General features: G+C 36.4%; 1 protein-coding gene and 1 long non-coding RNA gene across 8 annotated transcripts in view; both read left to right on the top strand.

The window, feature by feature from the left end:
* IKZF2 (IKAROS family zinc finger 2) overlaps positions 1 to 15,476 on the top strand; it is a 175,562-nt gene extending 160,086 nt beyond the window's left edge. For all 7 annotated transcript variants that reach the window (XM_081340965.1, XM_081340964.1, XM_081340970.1 and 4 more), the window contains one exon: positions 13,769 to 15,476. In XM_081340965.1, coding sequence (XP_081197091.1) covers positions 13,769 to 14,493 — 725 coding nt within the window. In that variant the 3' untranslated portion in view covers positions 14,494 to 15,476. The remainder of the gene's footprint in view (positions 1 to 13,768) is intronic.
* On the top strand, positions 4,522 to 5,636 carry LOC308675585. Its single transcript, XR_014028162.1, has 2 exons — positions 4,522 to 4,595; positions 5,069 to 5,636. It is a non-coding gene; the product is annotated as an uncharacterized lncRNA (long non-coding RNA).
* Positions 15,477 to 20,876: the final 5,400 nt, after the last annotated feature.

Raw genomic sequence — 20,876 nt, 5'->3', positions numbered from 1 at the left:
ACTATAACTAATTTTTTTGCTCCAAATTAGCATTGTATCTTTTACTTGTTCTGCTAGCATGTCTTGTTTTAGTAAATATTGATATATCTTTTTTATCGTTTTATCTTCTGTTCCTAATAAAATTTTATCTAATTCTGTGTGTTCTAATTTTATTCCGGTTTCTTTTTTATCTTTTCTATATCATGATTATATTTGCAGATACGCCCACCATTCCAGCTCTATGCCATGTTCTAGTAATTCTTTCCTTGTTTTCAACTCCATTCGCATCTAGAACGTCCTTATATGTAATTACCCTTCCTAAGTTCATAAATTTTGGGTGTATAAATATCTCCAATGTCGATATCCAATTGGGAATTTCTATGTAGTTAAATTTTTTAATTTTGGTCCACACATCTAATAGTGCCTGTCTAATGTAGTGTTTCTGAAAATACTGATGTGTCTTTTGTTTCCCCTCCCACAATATCACATGCCACCCTATCTGCATGTCATGGCCTTCTAATGCTAACAATCTCCTATTCCTTAGGTGTATCCTTTCTTTTATCCAAGCAGATGTTGCCACCTGATGGTATTTTCCCCAATTTGGAAGGCCGAATCCTCCTCTTTCCTTTGCATCTTGTAATAATTTGAATTTAATTCTCAATTTTCTCTCTTGCCAAATAAATTTGGATATAATTTTGTTTAAATTTTCGAAGAAGTCTTTGCCTAATTTAATTGGTATGCATTGGAATAAAAAAAGTAGTTTTAGGGAGTACATTCATCTTAATTGTTGCGATTCTCCCCATAAAGGAGAGCTGCAAGTTTTTCCATCTATCTACATCCACTGTAATTTGGTCTATTAATTTATCATAGTTTTCTCTTTTAAGTGTGATGCATCTTGCCATCAGTTGAATCCCCAGGTACCTTACTTTTTTAGTTATTTGAAAGTTATTTTTTTCTGCTAGCTCGTTTTCTTGTAATTTGGTCATATTCTTAACTAGCATTTTGGTTTTTTCTATGTTAATCTTCAGCCCCGCTACATCTCTGTAGCTTTCCAAAACCTGTAATAGTCTTGTACCGGACTCTAGGGGCTCTTCCAAAATAAGGACTAAATCATCTGCATAGGCCTATAATTTAAATATCTCTTTCTTAGTTTCTAAGCCTTTTTATTTTTTTGGATTATTCTTGTTAAAACTTCCAGAGATAGTACAAATAATAATGCTGATAGTGGGCAACCTTGTCTCATACCTTTTTATATTTGGAAACTTTTTGTTGATTCTCCATTTATAATTACTTTTGCTTCTAGTTTAGAATAAATTGCTTTGAACATGTTTATAAACCTTTCCCCAAATTCCATATGTTTAAGTTGGGTCAACATGAAATCCCATTTGACATTGTCAAATGCTTTCTGTGCGTCAACAAAGATCAATGCCATTTGTTTTTCATTATGTGATTTGTAATATTCTAGCATATTTAATATGATCCTAATATTATGTCTTATTTGCCTCTTGGGCAAGAAGCCATTTTGATCAGTATGAATAAATTCAACCAAGTATCTTTTTAATCTTTCTGCCATTATTGTCTTAAAGATCTTATAGTCCGTATTTAATAAGGATATAGGCCTATAATTTTTAATGAGAGTCAAATCAGAGTTTTCTTTAGGAAATAACATAATGGTTGCTTCTTTCCAAGAATTTGGGATCTTTGCTACTTTTAATACTTCATTAAATGTATCTAATAAAGTTGGGCCCAAAAATTCATGAAGATTTTTATATATTTCAGATGGTAGTCCATCAGGGCCAGATGTTTTATTACTTTTTTGTTTTTTAATTGCTTCCATAATTTCCTGAAATGTTATATACTTGTTTAATATATTTTGGAATTCTTCCGGGACCTTCGGCAGATCAGCATTCATGAAGTATTTTAATATTCTTCCCTCATTAATCTTTTCATCATCTTTATAGAGGTTTTTATAGAATTTGTACATCACGTGTTTTTTTTCTTCATTCTGGTGTACCATCTCCCCCACTTCATTGCATAGTTTACTAATCCATCTTTTATCTTTTTGTTTTTTCAGTCTATAGGCCAACCATCTCCCAGGTTTATTTGCCTGTTCAAAAAAATTTTGTCTGATACTTTTTATTTTTTGTGCTAATTCTTCTTTTTCTATAATGTTCAATTTATGTTTATTTAGATCTAGTTGTCATTTTGTTGTTGTTGTTAGTTGCGAAGTTGTGTCCGACCCATCGCGACCCTATGGACAATGTTCCTCCAGGCCTTCCTGTCCTCTACCATCTTCTGGAGTCCATTTAAGCTCACACCTACTGCTTCAGTGACTCCATCCAGCCACCTCATTCTCTGTCATCCCCTTCTTCTATTGCCCTCAATCTTTCCCAGCATTAGGCTCTTCTCCAGTGAATCCTTCCTTCTCATTAGGTGGCCAAAGTATTTGAGTTTTAGCTTCAGGATCTGGCCTTCTAAAGAGCAGTCATGGTTGATCTCCTCTAGGACTGACCGGTTTGATCGCCTTGCAGTCCAAGGGACTCGCAGGAGTCTTCTCCAGCACCATAGTTCAAAGGCTTCAATTCTTTGGCGCTCAGCCTTTCTTATGGTCCAGCTTTCACTGCCATACATTGCAACTAGGAAGACCATCGCCTTGACTATACGCACTTTTGTTGACAGGGTGATGTCTCTGCTTTTTAGTGTGCTGTCTAGATTTGCCATGGCTTTCCTCCCAAGGAGCAAGCGTCTTTTAATTTCTAGGCTGCAGTCCCCATCTGCGGTGGTCTTGGAGCCCAGGAAAATAAAATCTGTCACTACCTCCATTTCTTCCCCATCTATTTGCCAGGAATTGAGAGGGCCGGATGCCATGATCTTGGTTTTCTTAATGTTTAGTTTCAACCCAAGTTTTGCACTCTCCTTCTTCACTCGCAACAAGAGGCTCTTTAGTTCCTCTTCACTTTCTGCCATTAGAGTTGTCATTTTAAATCCCTACATTGTGGGATTTTTTTGTAGTTCTGTTTCTAGTTTTTGGTATTGTTCCTCTAAACTTTTTTGGTACTGCCTTTTCTTTTTATTTTCATTGGCCATGTATGCAATTGCGGTTCCTCTCATAACTGCCTTGGCCGTATCCCATAGATTTTGGGTATTAGTCTCCTTTTTCTTGTTTATCTGGAAGAATATCTGCATTTGTTCTTCCATCTTATACTTGAATTCTTTTTGATTTAAGATTGCCTTTTTTAAGGTCCACCTCCTTGTTGTCTTCTGTCCTTTCCATTTGATTATAATAGGATTGTGGTCTGCCCATGTATTAATATCTATTATTACATCTTTTACATCTGAATTTAATTATTTCTTTGTCCAGACCATATCAATTCTGGACCACGATTGGTGATGCCCTGAATAATACGTGAATTGTTTTACATTCAAATTTCTCTCCCTCCAGCTATCCTGAATGTTAAATTCCTCCGCCATTTTAAAAAAAAGTACCAGGTAGTATTCTTCTAGTTCCTTTCCTTGCATTCTCACTTTTATGGTCTAGTTCTCTATCTACAGTTGCATTGAAATTGCCAATTAAACAAATATTCTCATTTTCGATATCACCAATAACTTTATGTAATTTATTGTAAAATTGTGTTTGTCTCTCGTTAGGGGCATAAATTCCTACCACAGCGACTTTGTTTTTTATTCAGGGAAATTTCTATTATTAGTATTCTACCTTCTTCTTCCTGATAAATTTGTTTTGCTGGAATTCTTTCCTTGACATATATTACTATTCCTCCATTTTTCTGCTGTGAGAGTGATACAAATTTAGTTCATAACTTGGGGTAATTTAATAGATCTTGGTGCTGGTTCTTTATATATGTTTCTTGTAAGATTATTATGTCTAAGTTTTTTTACTAAGCTTGTTCTAAATTTTATTTCTCTTAGCTGGGGAATTTAAACCATTTACATTTAGTGATAGTGCTGTTAGTTCTTCCACATTACTGCCTATATTTTGATCTTGTTGCTCTCGTTGGTCTGTCTTCTTTAAATTCTTTAAGTCTGCATTCATCATATTACCATAGTTCATTTTTTCCTTTCTCTCAATTTCCCATTCTTTGCTTTGTGATTCTCGTGCCTTTCTATTGTGTCTCTCTGTAATAAGTTGAGCTGCCAAATGGAATGGCTGTGTTAAGGTGGCGCTCCGAATAAGTGCACCGATTCCACAGCTACTTCCCTGTGCCTGGTGGACTTTTTAAAGCACCAGATCTCTCGGAGGGAGATTGGAAAGGGAGGCGCCCAGCAGAACGGTTCTGGATGGCGGTCAAAACCGTAAGAAGCAGGAAAGCCTCGGAGGAGACTTCCGGTTTGCCAACAGCCGACAATGGACGTCTGGAGGACGGCTCCCGTCTTCCACGTCCAGATTCGCATCGCTGGGGGGGTCCTAAAAGGACCGAAGAGTCGCCCTGGAGGGGTGTCCAGACAGAAGGGGCTTTTGGGGGAGCAGCAGTTAGTGCCTGCATTCCCTTTGTACCGGTGGACAAAAGACTGACCATAGGAAGACTGACCATAGGCTGCAGACAGCCGAAGTCAAATCTATCATCAGGCAACATTAAAACTGCGTGGAAGAGATGGGGGTAAGATTCCTCTCTTATACCTTAATCATCTTCTTTTCACCTAATTAAGCTGCTAAGTATTTTCCCCCCTGTGGAGAGGGAAGGGGAAATTTAACCCTCCCTTCAAAAGGTGGTGAACAAGCCCCGGGGTGCTTTTTAAAAAAAATGTTAAAGAAATACTAAAAGAAAAGAATTTCCAAAGTACTTGGGGGACACCCAGTGGCTAAACTTGAAATTGCAATCTGACTTTCTCTTTAAAAAGACCAAGAAAATATTTAAGAAAAACAAGATAAGAGTAACCTTGAACACCAGATGTGAATTTTCACGATGGAAGAGTTTCAAAAACAAATTCATGCTATGTGAGAAATATCTTACCAAACTTATCAGTTCCTTTCTACAGCTGGCGATGAAATAAGAGCTTTTGGAAAAGAATTAGCATCTCGATGAAACAAACTCAAATTCAAACTGTGACTACAATTAATATCTTATTGCAGGCATGTCAAATTCGTGATGTCATGTGATGTCGCGTGACGTATCGGAACTTTTTCCCATTGCCGAAAATGGGATGGCATGGTTTCTCCGTGATGCTCTGGCCCATGGGCTGGCAGTTTGACACCCCTGTCTTATTGGAACAGAACTTAACAGAAGAAATTGAACAACCAAATACATTGGCAGAAGAATTAAATATTCAACAAATACAGGTTTTTGAAGATTGTAATGGAGAAAATATGGAAGGAAGTTTATTTGGACCAGGACAATTGTATTCAGGAGGTGGAAATGATGAGAAGATTTGGTGCTGTTGGCAGATTCTTCAGTCCTTCAAAGGTAGAGACTGAGGGCCACTTCAATATGATACAAGAATGTTTTGATGACCCTGAGGCAAAGAAGCGTAGAATGACATGGCAAAAGAAGAAAGCAAGAATAAGATTGAAGAAATATGAACATTTTTAAGAGGTTTGAGATACATGATATCAAAATAGTCACGATTGTATTGGGATTACAAGAGATTGTTTTTGATGAGTAGATAAAATTACTAACTAAAAAAATAAAATAAAAATAAAATACAGATGTATGAATACTGACATTGAAATATTGAATTTTTTAAATGATATGGGTTAAGATGTATATATGCTAAAAATGATAGAATGTAACTAATATACTTGGATGTAGAGACATGAAAGGATGTATTAAATGTTGAAATGGAAGAAATTTTGGTTAATTTTAATATGTGGAAACTATAAATGAGAAATAAGAATATTATATTGTCCTCCTTTTTGTCTTTTTTTTCTCTCCTCCTTACAAATTGGTATTTTAATGACTACTATTCTAAATATTGTATAATTGATATGGATATGGAAATGAGATAAATAAGAACTGGATTACATTACCAGATATTGGAGAAAATTGTGCAAAGGGAAACGAGGTTATTTAGCAATATGAAAATGAGAAATCCTAAACGTTTTAATTACAATATCAATGTAAAATTAAAGTTAGAAAAATAGATAAGGTGTTTGATGTGTTAAAGATGGAATGTTAAAATATGAAATATACATGTATATATATATATATAAATTTTCTGAGGTTTTCGCGGGTGTTTGTATGTGGATCTTTGGTCATTCGGGTTTTTCCCCACATAGAATTGAAGGTGTAAAAATCCCATCCGTCATCCTCAGGCTGGTGGCTTCAGCTTCCTTCTTCTGGGAGAAGCATGTGGTAGTGGCTGTTTGTTCCTCTTTTTTAAACTGTCAGAGGGGGTGTGTTCTGTGGGTGGAGGTGTGCTCTGATTAGGTGGGGGATTAGGTGTGTTCTGATTGGGTGGGAGTGTGTTTTGAATGGTGGGTGTGTTCTGATTGGGTGGGGGTGTGTTTTGAGTGGATGGGCTGGTCTCAGCTGCCAGCCTTAGACCTGAGCTGGTGAGTTGTGCTGCTTTTGTTCGGCTTCGTGTTTGTGGTGGTGCCATGTTTTTATAGTGGGTGTCAGTTTGCTTATTGTGTGGTTTGGAGGGGTTTAAAGTGGCTGATGTTGCAGCTGTAGTTAGGTTTCTGTTTTGTGGTTGTGCGTCGTTATCATTGTGGGTTTGGATTTGCTTTTTGAATGGTTGTGTGGTGGTGATGTCATGTGATGTTATTGTTCTATACCAGCCTGCTACCGGCCCTGCAGAAAAGGCAGGGACAACCCCTTTTCCAAGAAGGCAAGAGGCTGGAATTACGCCTGCCAAATTTATTACCACAAAAACAAACGGAACAAGACAAACCAAGAAACAGTAGCTTTAAGAAACAGGAACTATCCAAGCGGTTGCCTTCAGCAAACCAGCCCTCCCACACATTCCCCTTATATAGAGTTCAGGGCATGGCTTCTCTCTGCCTCCTTCCGAGGAGCCCCATTGCCTTCCTCTGTTTACTCCTAATTGACTGCCTCCTGCGTCGGGCGTCCTTGAACAGGGCCAGCTGTGGGTCATCTTCATCCACACTGTCAGACTCACACAGCTGGGTCTCTGTGGTGACCAAGTGGGAGGGGCCTGGCTGAGGGCTCTCATCAGCAAGATCTTCAACCCCCTCAGCAAGGTCTTCAACACCCCCCTCCTCCTCTGAGTCGTCCGACCCAACTGCCGAACCCACAGGCTGACCCTGAATCACAACAGTTATCATGAGTTTGGGTCTGGTATCATTCTTGGTGGTTGGGACTCGTCTGTCAATCAAGGCGGGTTTCCAAATGGCTGGTAGGCGAGAGGTATCATCTCGTTTGTTCATGCTGTGGGGGCGTTTTTCTATCTCAATGGCTTCTCTGATTATTCTGTTGTTAAAATGTTCAATTTTGGCGATAGTTTTGGTTTTTTTAAAATCAATTTCATGATCCGTGGGTTCAAAGTGTTGGACCAGGGATGAAGTTTGTTCTCCCTTTCTGAGTGAGTTTTTGTGCTCTTCAATGCGTGCACTTATTCTTCTGTTGGTCTGTCCGATGTATGTGGTGGGGCAGGTGGTGCATGGGATTTCGTATACTCCTTGGTTTTCTAACCCAATTATGTCTTTGGGGTTTCTTAGGATGGTGGATATTTTTCTGTCTGTGTAGAATGCTGTTTTGATGTTGTGTTTTTGGAGGATCTTGCTGATTCTGTCTGTGGTCCCTTTTAAGTATGGGAGGAGGGCTTTGCCATTTTCTTGTTCTCTGTCTTGGGTTTTTGTGGGTGTCTCTCTTCGGATTAAGTTGGTAATCGTGTTTCTTTGGAATCCATTGGCTGTTAGTACATTAGTGAGAGTGTGTAGTTCGGTTTTTAGGTGTTGTTCGTCAGCTAGGTGTTTTGTTCTGGAGATGAGTGTCTTGGCTACGGAGTTGATCTGTGCTGGGTGGTGGTGTGAGAGTGCGTTCAGATAGCGGTTTGTGTGTGTTTTTTTATGGTAGATAGTGTGTCCTAGGGAGCTGTTGGATTTCTTGTAGACTAAGACATCAAGGAAGGGAAGTTGATTGTTAGCTTCTGTTTCCATGGTGAATTGTATTTTGGGGTGTAGGCTATTGAGGTGTGTGAGGACGTCATCCAGTTTTTCTTTGCCGTGTGGCCAGATTACGAAGGTGTCATCTACGTATCTGAGCCAGAGTTTGGGTTTGTGGTTGGATTTTTCTAGAGCGAGGGTTTCAAAGTGTTCCATATAGAGGTTTGAATATACACATACATACATACATACACACACACACACACACACACACACACACACACACACATATATATATATATATATATATATATATATATATATATATATATATATATATATATATATATATATATATATATATATATATATATATATATATATATATATATATAACTATTAAATGACTGATGGGTAGCAATAAGAAATATGTTAATTTAGATAAGAGATAGTATGTCTTAAAGGGAAAAGAGAGAGGAAGTGTTGAATATAACGTGGAGATTTGTAATAATATGTATTTGTCTGAAATGGAACTATTGTAACCCGGACACCACGTTGCTTTTTAAAGATTTTATTGTAATAATGGAAAACTAATAAAAATATATTTGTTGTGGCCTGTAGGAATTAGACCTTCCTTCTCATTAGGTGGCCAAAGTACTTGAGTTTCAGCTTCAGGATTTGGCTTTCTAAAGAGCAGTCAGGGTTTATCTCCTCTAGGACTGACCGGTTTAAACGCCTTGACGATATGCACTTTTGTTGACAGGGTATTGTCTCTGCTTTTTAGTGTGCTGTCTAGATTTGCCATGGCTTTCCTCCCCAGGAGCAAGCGTCTTTTAATTTCTTGGCTACAGTCCCCATCTGCACTGATCTTGGAGCCCAGGAAAATAAAATCTGTCACTACCTCCATTTCTTCCCCATCTATTTGCCAGGAATTGAGAGGGCCGGATGCCATGATCTTGGTTTTCTTAATGTTAAGCTTCAACCCATGTTTTGCACTCTCCTTCTTCACCCGCAACAAGAGGCTCTTTAGTTCCTCTTCACTTTCTGCCATGAGAGCTCCTGAAAGTCTTTGCAAATGGAGGGGCATATAATTTGCAGTCATAAATAAATAAGATCACAGAAAAATCAATAGGGCAATATTGTACATACCTTCTAAAATATTTTTTTTCTTTTTGTACATACAAAACAAAATATATAGCAGGTAAGATATGTAAGGCATATCATACATATATAATCACACAGCATATATTGATTTTTTTTAAAAAAGTAATTAAATCTTGACCATTCAAAATAATAGTAATCAGTCTTTCCATTACATCAATGGGGTGTCAGTTCATAATCATGAAATGAGCAGTCATCTATAATCTAAGACTATAAATCGTTCAATCGTTGAATAATTACCTTCTTTGCAATTGCCAATTTATGAAACCACCATAATTCTTTGTAGAATTGTATACCATTGGAAAAAGTAAGCAGGCAAATCCATTCCAATGCTGTTTAATCAAGTTTATATGAAAATATGCAAAATAATGTCCTTGTGTAATTTGTTATGTGATTGACTACAAATGTTATTGTATAAATATATAAAAAGTTTAATGTCATTTTTTCCCAACATTAAAGAATTACAGAGTATGATTATGAAATCATATGAAAACAGAACTATGTACTATTACAGAGTAAAACCATAAAACAAAATAATCAAGCTGCATTGATTAGAGGAAGGCTTCTAGGTGCAATTCAAGGTGTTCATTGTCATCTATAAAGCTATTTGTGGTTTAGGGGCTTGATTTTGTAGGACTGCATGTTTCTAACTATTTCTCCCCATTCTATAATATTTGCATTGTTACCATGCTCTGAGACCCTTTAAAAAACCAAAATAAAATAGTGCCATCTTATGCGACCTGGGAGCTGTGCCTTTTCTCTGATTCTGAATGGTGATATCCACCAATGGGTCCAACCCTTTAGAAAAGATTTTAAAATGTGGGTTTTCTAGCAGGCCTTGTATATTATGTTTAATGTTATGATGTTTAAAATCTTTTCCATAATTTCCACAACGCAGTTTTTTTCCATTGCTCTTACTTTATTTTGTATTACTTGTAGAATTAGGCAACCTTACAAACTGAATCAATCAATCAGTGACAATGAGCTTCAGTTCTCCAGCTGATGTCGTATAGTAACTTCTTATATCTTATTGGTTTTTTTAATCATTTTTTGTTATGAAAAACATTCCTTTTTGATTTGTTAAAAGCAGTCCCTAACTTCTTACATAGAAGCTAAACACAGGAAGAAGAGAATCTGGAACAAAAGTTTCCTAATACCACTTCTGGTAGCAATCCTTTAAATAGAAACTGAATTACTGAAATACTGCACTTCCAGTTCTTTAATCACAAGGCTGGTCCAGGGACCAGATTTTCAGTAATATTCCTCCCATCTTTCACTTAGAAAAGAATATTAGGGTAACCAAGGCAGTTATCAGTGATGCACTGATCAATGAAATTTGCCTAGATAATAAACTTCCTCCATTGTAGCTAGCCAATTAATTACATTGTCCCCCCCAAAAAGAATTTGCAAGTGGATTGTCATAGTTCAAGACTTAGTATCCATGCAGAACTTATACCACTACATCTTTCATACTAGAAGACATATCTCCACCTTATAAGGCATTAATTCCTTTCTAGCCCCACCAGTTTGAGGCTTCCTGATAGGTACTGCCAGTCATTTATTTATTTATTTATTTATTTATTTATTTATTTATTTATTTAGATGTATATACCGCCCTTTCCCGAAGGACTCAGGGCGGTTTACAGGGCATTTAAAAAACAGACAATACAAATGTTAAAACAAATTAAAAGAGATTAAATAGAACCCTGAGAAAATTAAAACCCAGTTAAAATTAAAATTAAAAATATTCTCAGCCTGGGCCAGAGAGCTCAAAGAGCCAGGTCTTCAGGTCCCGGCGGAATGAACGGAGGTTGGGGGCAGTCCTAAGCTCCGCAGGCAGCTGGTTCCACAGGGCAGGCGCACCCACTGAGAAGGCCCTACCCCTGGGTGTTACCCACCGGCAATCTTTAACCGGCGGCACCCTGAGGAGACCCACCCTGTGGGAGTGCACTGGACGAAGGGAACTTGATGCTGGCAGCAGGTGTTCCCTCAAATATCCCGGACCCTCACCATTTAGGGCTTTATAGGTCATCACCAGCACCTTGAATCTCACCTGAAGGGCAACTGGAAGCCAATGCAGCTCGCAGAGTAGAGGTGGTACATGGGAGTATTGGGAGACCCCCATCACGACTCGCACGGCTGCATTCTGCACCAGTTGAAGCCTCCGGATGGTCCTCAAGGGCAGCCCCATGTAGAGAGCGTTGCAGTCATGATAAGCAAAGATTCATAGAACAAGTAATCACCCTAACCATTACAAGCAATTTAACTAATTCACAGATTTCACCAAGACTCTTGAGAACTGGCTGGTATACAAAGAAATGTAAATAAATAAGTAATTACACTAGGTGACAGTTACAAATTCTGACAGCTATAATCTCTATAGATCCTGCAATAACTATGGCATCTACATTGCCATGGATGATGAACATTTTAACTCTCCAACTATAGCATGATGTTTTATTAACCAATGGATAAGCACTTAAAAGTAGGCCTGAACAAGCTTTATACCTTTTTCACAACACTACTACCAGCACAGGAAGGTAACCTGTAACCAGAAGAATACAATTTACTTTGTCTCCATTTTATCTGAATACAGTCTTATTTCATTGTTCAGAATGCATGAAAAACTAAGGAGTATTCTAAGTGGAATTTAGAATCAGAGATGGTTTTTGAAGTGATACTTTTAATCAATACACCCTTTCATCTCACCATTCAATTATGTGACTATGGTCCTAAGGGAATTATCAGCTAAATTGCCCAGAAAATCACTCAGGGCCAACAAGAATCCTTGGATTTTATAAATCTCTGGAAGCAGATGATCATAATAGATGCCAGTCATTGCCAGCTCATATCTTACTAGAGAGTATCCATCAGTGACAAATAAGTGGTCTTCTCTCCATCAGTCCACAATAGCTCCAAACCAAATTGAGAAAATGAACTGTACTATATATAATATGTTAGCTCTATAATTGATATAGATGGTCCCACAGTTATCAGAATAATTATAATATCCTGAGTTGGACTTAAAAGAGTTAGTTAGCATACGTTACTGAAATCCCCTATCTTCAATCCCCTATCATCTTCGATCCTAGACTGATTCTGCCAAAAGAAATGAGGATACAAGTAGAGAGTAAGCAATAAATCCCTATATTCTGTATAAAACTTGTACTTATTAGCAGAAAAATATATGTGTATTTATGCATGTGGTGTATGTTTTGGATTGTTTAAAATGTTTTTTTTTATGATTGAAGTCTTACAACCTCTTCCTCCTCCTTCTCAGACCTATGCGGCTGTTACATTGAGTATTTCTTTAGGATAGTACAGAATCAGACTTTGCTTTTCCTTCAGTCATGCGTACTTTATCCAAGATCATATCAAGGTTGAATGTTATTCTAGTATTATGAGAGTGAAAGTCAGCATGCCCTCCAAAAGTCACCTATAGGAGAAAATGAAAAGTTATAACCATCTGGTTCCTCTGTTGATGCAATCCTTTTACTATCTTGTTCTTTCCCCCTCTTCTAACCTCCTTCTTTAAGGCTTCTTAAGGCCTAAACTTCAAACTTTCTTCCTTGATTTCTTGATTTGCTCAGATAAGTCAGGACATTTGGGCATATACAGACAAATTCAAATGATCCAAAATGACTGAGCTCAGTTCTGAAATTAGTAATATAAGGATGTTACTTTGAATGAACAATCTGCACTGAACATGGGAAGAAGCCTGATTTGTGAGGCACACATTTTTCACTTCTGATCAGTTGTGGGAATCAGTCAGTTTGCACCACTTCGGCAGAGCCGGTAGCTAATTTTTTGTTGCCCAGGCCCAGAATGGACTCCCGGAAGCGGCATCCACACAGAGAACTGGTTGCTCACATATTTGAACCCGACGACTGCTTCTGATGTATAATATTTTTGGAAAAACTGATTCTAATAAATTGTGTTATCTGTGAATACATAATGTCAATATTGTTTTATATGGTTTATTCTCAAATGATCAACATTTGCATCAACATTTTAGAAACTATAATAGGATGTCTTATTTTTCTTGATTTTAGTTGCTTCAGTGCTTGAGGGCTCCATATCTTACATAGATTTTCACCTAATGTATTTTCAAAGATACATTGTTGTTATCTCTTTCCATATGTAAACTTTGTGTTCCTGTATTATTTGAAAATAGCAATCCAATTATGTCACTCTTTAGAAATATTATAAATCAGCATGTATATATTTTTGACATTTGGAAAGTAGTATGTATTTTATTCGAATATGTAAATCTGAAGTGGAGATCCTATGGATTGTAAAATATAAAAGTTAAATAAATCATGGAATTTTAAAATGAAAATCTAAAGACAATGGTTTGATTATATTTGTATTCCATTGTTGCTAATTTAGCAAATACTTCAGATTCTGCCAAGAGTCCCTTGCACAATTACTGGTTGGTAAATCCCATGGAATATAGTTTCTTTTTGAGTAAACATTCCTGGGATAGTTTTTTTAAAAAAGCAAAATTTTATGTATCAGTTTCTACCAATGGATTTGCATTGTTGATCTATCATTTCTTATCTCATTAGTGGTATTTTTTTCCTTCTTACTGTTGTTCTCATGTAGGTGAAAAGCTCGTGAGATATGGTTATCCAGATATTCATTTTGATCCAAGCTTACCATATGAGAGAGATGCTGAGCTGATGCAAACTCACATGATGGACCAAGCAATCAACAATGCAATCTCTTACCTTGGGGCAGAGGGACTTCACCCATTTGTGCAGCACACTCCAAGCACAATTGCTGATGTGGCACCTGTCATAAGTTCAGCTTATGCTCAGGTCTACAACCCTAACAGGATAGAAAGACCAGTAAGCAGAGAAACCACTGACAGCAATGAAAATAACGTGGATGGCCCTCTCTCCCTCATCAGACCAAAGAGTCATCCTCAAGAAAGAGAGGCTTCACCTAGCAATAGCTGCCTCGATTCCTCTGACTCGGAGAGCAGCCACGAGGACCACCAGTCCTTTCAAGGAAACCTTGCCTTAAATCCCAAACGAAAGCAAAGCCCAGCTTACATGAAGGATGACTCCAAGGCTTTGGAGGTCACTAAAGTATCAAAGGGCTCTTTAAAGGATATCTATAAGGTCTTCAATGGAGAAGGAGAGCAGATAAGGGCATTTAAGTGTGAACACTGTCGAATTCTTTTCCTAGACCATGTCATGTACACCATTCATATGGGGTGTCATGGCTATCGAGACCCCCTAGAATGCAACATTTGTGGATACCGGAGTCAGGACCGATATGAGTTCTCTTCCCACATTGTCCGAGGAGAACATACATTCCACTAAGCCTTCTTTTCCAAAGGAGACACTGAAGTAGAAAAACAAATACTGCACATGAAGAAATACTGCACTTGCAAGCCCACTTTTCCTCAAATTTTGACACAGCTCTTTTCATTGGTTCTCTACCTTGCAGCTATTTTTAATTATTGTTATTTTTGTGGTTGCTGTTTTGGGGATCCAGTCTCACCTTACTACCAGTGGTGAGGTGTGAAGGAAGGAAAGGAGGGACCAGAGAGTAGATTGACTTATTGTTTTTATTACGAAAATGGATGTTGCCCTTTCATAGTGGAAAATGAAAGGGAGTTCATTTCTGTCACAATTTTCATATAGCTTTTCACATGCTTAGCTCAGCAAGGTGCTCTGACATCTTAGCAAATTGCCATTTGGGGAGAGAATAATAATTTCAAAAGAGTAAAGCCCTTTGAAATCTGTAGCTAAAGTTTTGTTCAGGATGGGGGATGAAATTCTTATTTTGCAAACATTCTAGCAAAAGGGGTGTGCTTAGGGGCAGGGAGAGATTTCACTTAAAACTAACAATTATTCTGTAGATTTAGGAGCACCGATAAATATCAAGGTTTGCTCAGAATTTATTTCCTGAGGTGAGGTTCTTTCTTATAAAATATTGGTTGTATGGAATGTAAATGAATTGTTTATATCTAAATACTAAATCACATAACTAAGATTTGATTTTTCATGGGATGTGACATCCTCCAGGAAATCTGAAAACATAAAATGTTACTTTACTTATCCCAATGTGCACTTTTAAAAAAGAATGAAAACTAATAGCTAGGATGCTTTTATGTCATTCATTTTCCAGCTTCCTATAGGTCTGCGTATTTTTTAAAGTTGTTTAGGTGTTAACTATTGGAGTCTGGGTATATTTACTTAAAAATAAGCTTCACTTAGTTCAGAAGGAGTTTATTTCCTAGTAAACTGTCTTAGTTTAAAAATACAGATATGAATATTTATCTAGCAGGTTTTGCTGCTTTAGAATCTCAAATATGCTCATTACAAATGCATTTGAACTATGAAATACTTATAATTTTCATTTTATTTCTCTCCCCCAACATATATTTAAAACTGCAGCATGCAGAACCATATACACACAGACACAGATTATAAACACAGATTACACACATACACACACACATGTTTAGTCCTTTCTTGTTTCTCAGCTGTAATTCCCAGGCATCTCTCATCACTTTGGCCATTGTGGGTCTGACCCATTTGGAAACCACCAGTTCTCAATCTCAGCCTTACCTCCTCAAGGAAAACTAATCTGTAAACCAATCTTTAATCTACCAATAATTCTCATTCTCTCCCTCCCTCTCTCTTTCACACAGAGAGAGGGAGAGGGAGAGGGAGAGAGAGAGTAATCATAGTCATAAATTATGATTTCTTATTAAATAGAAGAACACTTTTTTCAAATGAAGCTGAATTGAACCAAGAGCCTTAGATTATGCACGGGCTGATTATTTGCCTGAAGAATAATTTCAGGTTTTAGTTACTCCCTTGATAATATTAGCAAATGAAGACTGAATTACTAGGTTAGAAATATTAAGGCTGTTTAAACATCTCTTGATTATATAGCTCTGAATATATGATCTGCATTTATAATATTTAATTTTATCAATCTTTTCCCCCTCAGCTATTTGGGTTAGTTGGTTGTTTTTTTAATAAAATCGGTGACTACCTCACATTTTTCTACATCCTTAGATATTTGCACATTTGGCTGTAAAATTACAAAGAGGATAGATTAAAAACCATACCTTTTTTGACTAGAAGATTATGGGGAAAGGATCCTGTGACCCTGCAGATTTTGCTGAACTATAGCACAGCAGAGGGAAGGGGTTGCTAGGAGTTGCAGTTAAAAATATCTTCAGCACCATAGGTTACTGCCTCAGGTTGCCTCTCAAAACAAACCATTTGCACTCTTTGGTTTTACATATTTCATTCAGCACATTCAAGAATAAAGAGAGTTAGTTAATTGGTTTCTAAAATGGAGTTGAAAAACTAAAAGGTATATTATTCTCTTTCGGTACAAAATGGGAATGGCGGGCAACCATCCTATGCAGTCTAGTACATGATAAAAATTAAAGTGATTTTGCTTTAACATTTCCTTCAGAAAGCAGGTTTAGCTTGTACATTCTGTGTCCAAAACAGGGTCCCTGAAACTAGACTGTTGCTTCTTGCAGTCTTATGCAGAAGCAATAAAGATTTAAGTAACAAATTTGTCTAAAATAAATACAAGCCAAAGATTATAAACTACACAGCTAGTATTAATATCAGAGAAGAATTTCATGGCAGGAAGCGTCAGAGCAAATTATTCTGTTCACAGTTGCTTGCCAGAAATTGTGGGTTATATTTTGTTCTCCAACAGAAATGTTTCCCCTCCCCTCTGCCATTTCCCATGAATCCCAAAAACTTTCTCTGGAGGTTTGGGGACCTTCTGGATGTTGGATGGTGCCCATTGACATTTTATGATTTGCATGGTACAAGGTGAAACAAAGCTAAATCGGGAACTCCATGTTATCCAGAGGCTCAGATGGTCAGTCTGATTAATGACTTGAACCTATTTTTGTGGAGATTAAAGAGGTTACTATTTGAAGATGTGAAGATATGAATGAATACATTTCAGATGAATATTCTGTTGTTTTTCTGAGCATTTGAACTAGTCCAGATTGAATTTGAGCATCTTGAATTAATCCAAATTCAAGAAGCAGATTATAGGTGTCCCTTGCTTTTCTTATCTCATTTCTGAACATTTCTTGCACCCAGTTGCTGGCCTACTTTTTATATGTTTAAAAAGGTCACTTGTCTTTAAAATAATTTAAAAAGAAATTTTAGGAACAAAAGGTTCATGAACCCACACAGGAGTATATTTCACTCTGATCCTATACAATAGTTTTCAAAATTATTTTCATTGTGCCTCTATGTTCCTGCATCAGTCATAATGGAGGAGGAATTTTAAGAAAAAACCGATATCTCTAAAATGATAAAAACTGAAATACTGGCAGGAGTTAACAAAAAGCCATTGAAAAGTTATTACCATTACAAATTCTCACACAGGTTAAACAAGCCACAGTGATCTATTACATGTTAAAATTATATATACCTAGAGAGTTAGTAAAAGAATGTGGTCTCTTGCAGCCTCATTACAAAAAAGAAGATATTTGGGAGGCCCATCTTCAGTAAAATAATAATGCTTTCTTTTATTATTTCCTATGGAAATATATAAAATTTAGCCTGTGTACAGAATGTTAATGGAGTTATATACGTTACATTTTCTGTTTCAGGTTCAGGAATTTCTTATTCATTTTGCATTCATCACAAAAAAGAAAAGATATAATCTCTCCCCAAAAGTATTTTATGCTATACTGTCTACAGTAAGGGCTGTAATGATATTTAATATTTCTTGTAAACAGTGTAGTATGTTTATTAGAAGAATGTTAAGTATTACTTTAAGAACTGTGATCAAAATAGATATATTTGAGTTCATCAGTCTTATAAAAAGTTTGAAATATATTTTTGCATGATTAACATTTAAAATTTTGCTGCATATGAAATCTAATATTGGATTTTAAAGGGAAAACATGAATTTGCTAAAAAAAAATAATTGGAATTCGCCAATGAAAGATAATCAATATTAAGATACCAGGAAAGGAACCCTTAGTTTGATTTATCAAGAACAATTGTTATGGAGTTTCTTTTCAGCTCAAAAACCTCTGATGGTTTTCAGAAATTGGAATTTCAAAACTTACAATCTGATGAATTATGCAAAGGAAAGTATTTCAAAGTATTTATTTTATTTTATTTTTTATTTTATTAAATTTATATACCGCCCTTTCCCGTAGGACTCAGGGCGGTTTACAGGGCATAAAAAACGTCAATACAAAAATTAAGAACAATTAAAAAGATTAAACTAAATCCCTGAAAAATATAATTTGTCAAGATTATCATTATAAAATATTCCTGTTAGGTTTTTTTTGATGGGACACACTTTTTTTCCAACAGTAAAAACAACAAAAAAAAAACCATTTTAAAATAAGGAAAGTAATTTTGATCATGTTTGATTAAAATTTAATGTGGCTGTTTTCAATTAAAGAAGAGCCAGGGCTCCACTAGAAAACCTTGCCATCCCGACTTTCACAGGAGACCATTTGAGAATTAAAAGAGTCTGAAAACAGCTCAGAAAAAGGGAATAGGAAGCTGCTCCCAAATTCTGACCCAGAAAACTACAGGCTATGCCTACGAAGTCACCAGAGGTTGACTTTGACATGTCCTTTCCTTATGAACAAGGAACTCAAATGCCACATGAATGAAAGCTTCTAATTAGTGCAAATCTGAGTGTAGATTTCTTAAAGGATTTACACAGATGCCGGGAGAGTCAAATATGTTTTGCTATAATAACTTTAGGTGAGTTATCTTAGGAGTAGGAATTAATGGTAGTTCCCAAAGCAGGACTTGTGTGCTTCAGACACATCTGCATGGAGCACAGTCTGGACTCACACAGTTTATGGTGTGCCCAGACCTAGCCTAAGGAGCCTCCAGGAGCCCTTTTGGAATCGAAATGCATCCAATATACTATAGCTCAGAGTAGGAGCCACCCTATGTTTTTGAGAGAATTTGTCTATGGTTACTGATCTTCAATTGATAAAGATGTCTTTTACCAAATTCTGCAGTTCCTTCTATGGAACAATTTCAAAGCCACCTCTTAAAAAGTTGCTGTTTGATCCAAAATACTCTGAGAAGATATTGTTGCTTAGATTGAGATACAACTCTTGAGGACTATTACAAAAAATATAAACAGATATGGCTCCATATGAGTAGTCTGCAGGGTTGTTAATTGTTTGCTTCATGTGGTGATAGATTATATATTCACCAATTGATAGTATCAAACAAAAATGTGGAAGTGAATTTTGGTGCCAAAAGCTCTACTGTATTTTTCAAGAGAAATCAATACCTGCACCCTTAATTTCTCAAGACATTCTGGAAGGGTTTGGGCCTGAAGCCCCTGCAGAGGGCTTTGGAGGGTTTCCTTTCCTATCCCTTCCCCAGGCTTCCAGAACAGGTTCCAGTTCCGTATTAAGAGCTGGAACTCCAGAAGGGAATTGCTTGAGGCCATGAGAAACGGATTTATGTGGGCTTCTGTCCAAAATGCTTGGCTGCAGAGCCCTGAAAACTGTCCTTTCAAACTGAAGTTTTTAGTTTGGATTCTTGTCCACCAAATTCAGATTTTTGGGGTTGAAAAGAATTAGGGACATGTCCCACTCAAATTTACAATTGTTTAATTTCTGTTAATTAAATATGTATTTTAATATTAAAATACATATTTTAATTCTTCCATGAGATTCAAACACTGGATCCTGTTCCTTGATTTTCAGATTTGTTTCAGCTTTATACTGTATGACATAAGTAGAAACTCATGTCTAACAGAGAATGGATTTAGTTATGTTATAGTAATTAAAACTTTGAAACTATGATCAGAGATTTGTCCTGTTATCAAGCATTCCCAGATCTTGATCATATTTATTTTTTGTGTTACTTGTAGGAATTTTATTCTGCTTTGTTTTGGTCTTTTCCTGCCCACTTTTTCTTATTTTCAGTTTTATGCTATCATAGCTCATTGCCTGCAACTTGATCTTGTTTTTAAATTTAATTTGTTATCTGTTCATTGTTGTACAGTGTGTTTACATATTTTTGTACTTGAGTGTAGTTTTATATTAAAAAAGAAAAATGATCTGGTAAATATAGCTAAATAATCTTTCTAACACTTTTAAATTTAGGATCATTAGAGATGACAGAGCTGTGGAACTGTAATACTAAACAGTTGCCTTTCTTTATGTTGGTGTTATTTTCTGGTTGTACTTTCTTTTTCTTAAGATGTATGACTTTTTGACAGATTGGAAACTTTTAATGCATAATTGTTTAGAAAAATTTAAACTGTAAAAATGTGTCATTTTTTCCAATGGAAGTCTATGCTTTAAAAGTTTTGGGATTATTCTATTCCTAGACAAAATTTCTGTACCCAGAATGTTGTATTTTTGCATCTTAATACTAGAACATGCTTGTAACAAGTTTGGAACCACTATCCAGATTGTTTAGTTTAAGAGAGAAAAGACCGATTGTTCCATTTACGTGCAATAATCTCTCTGAAAGTTTTATAGTGCATTGAACATTGTTTGAATAATGACATTACATTTTGAAGCAAACTGCTGCCCAGACAAAGGTCAGTGTTTTAATACATTGTTTTTGAAAAGTTGAATCTTCAGGGAACCCCATCTACTTTGTTACTTCTACTGCTGGCCCATTGCAGAGAATCCTCGGCATGTCCTTATGGTACTCATGTAAATTCTTGTGGGGTACAGCTCTATTCATCACTGACTCAC

The sequence above is a fragment of the Vipera berus genome, assembly GCF_964194415.1.
Source record: "Vipera berus genome assembly, chromosome: 1".
In the NCBI taxonomy this organism is placed as follows: domain Eukaryota; kingdom Metazoa; phylum Chordata; class Lepidosauria; order Squamata; family Viperidae; genus Vipera; species Vipera berus.
Note: the sequence above shows the minus strand (reverse complement) of the source record. Positions and strands in the feature narration are given on the sequence as shown.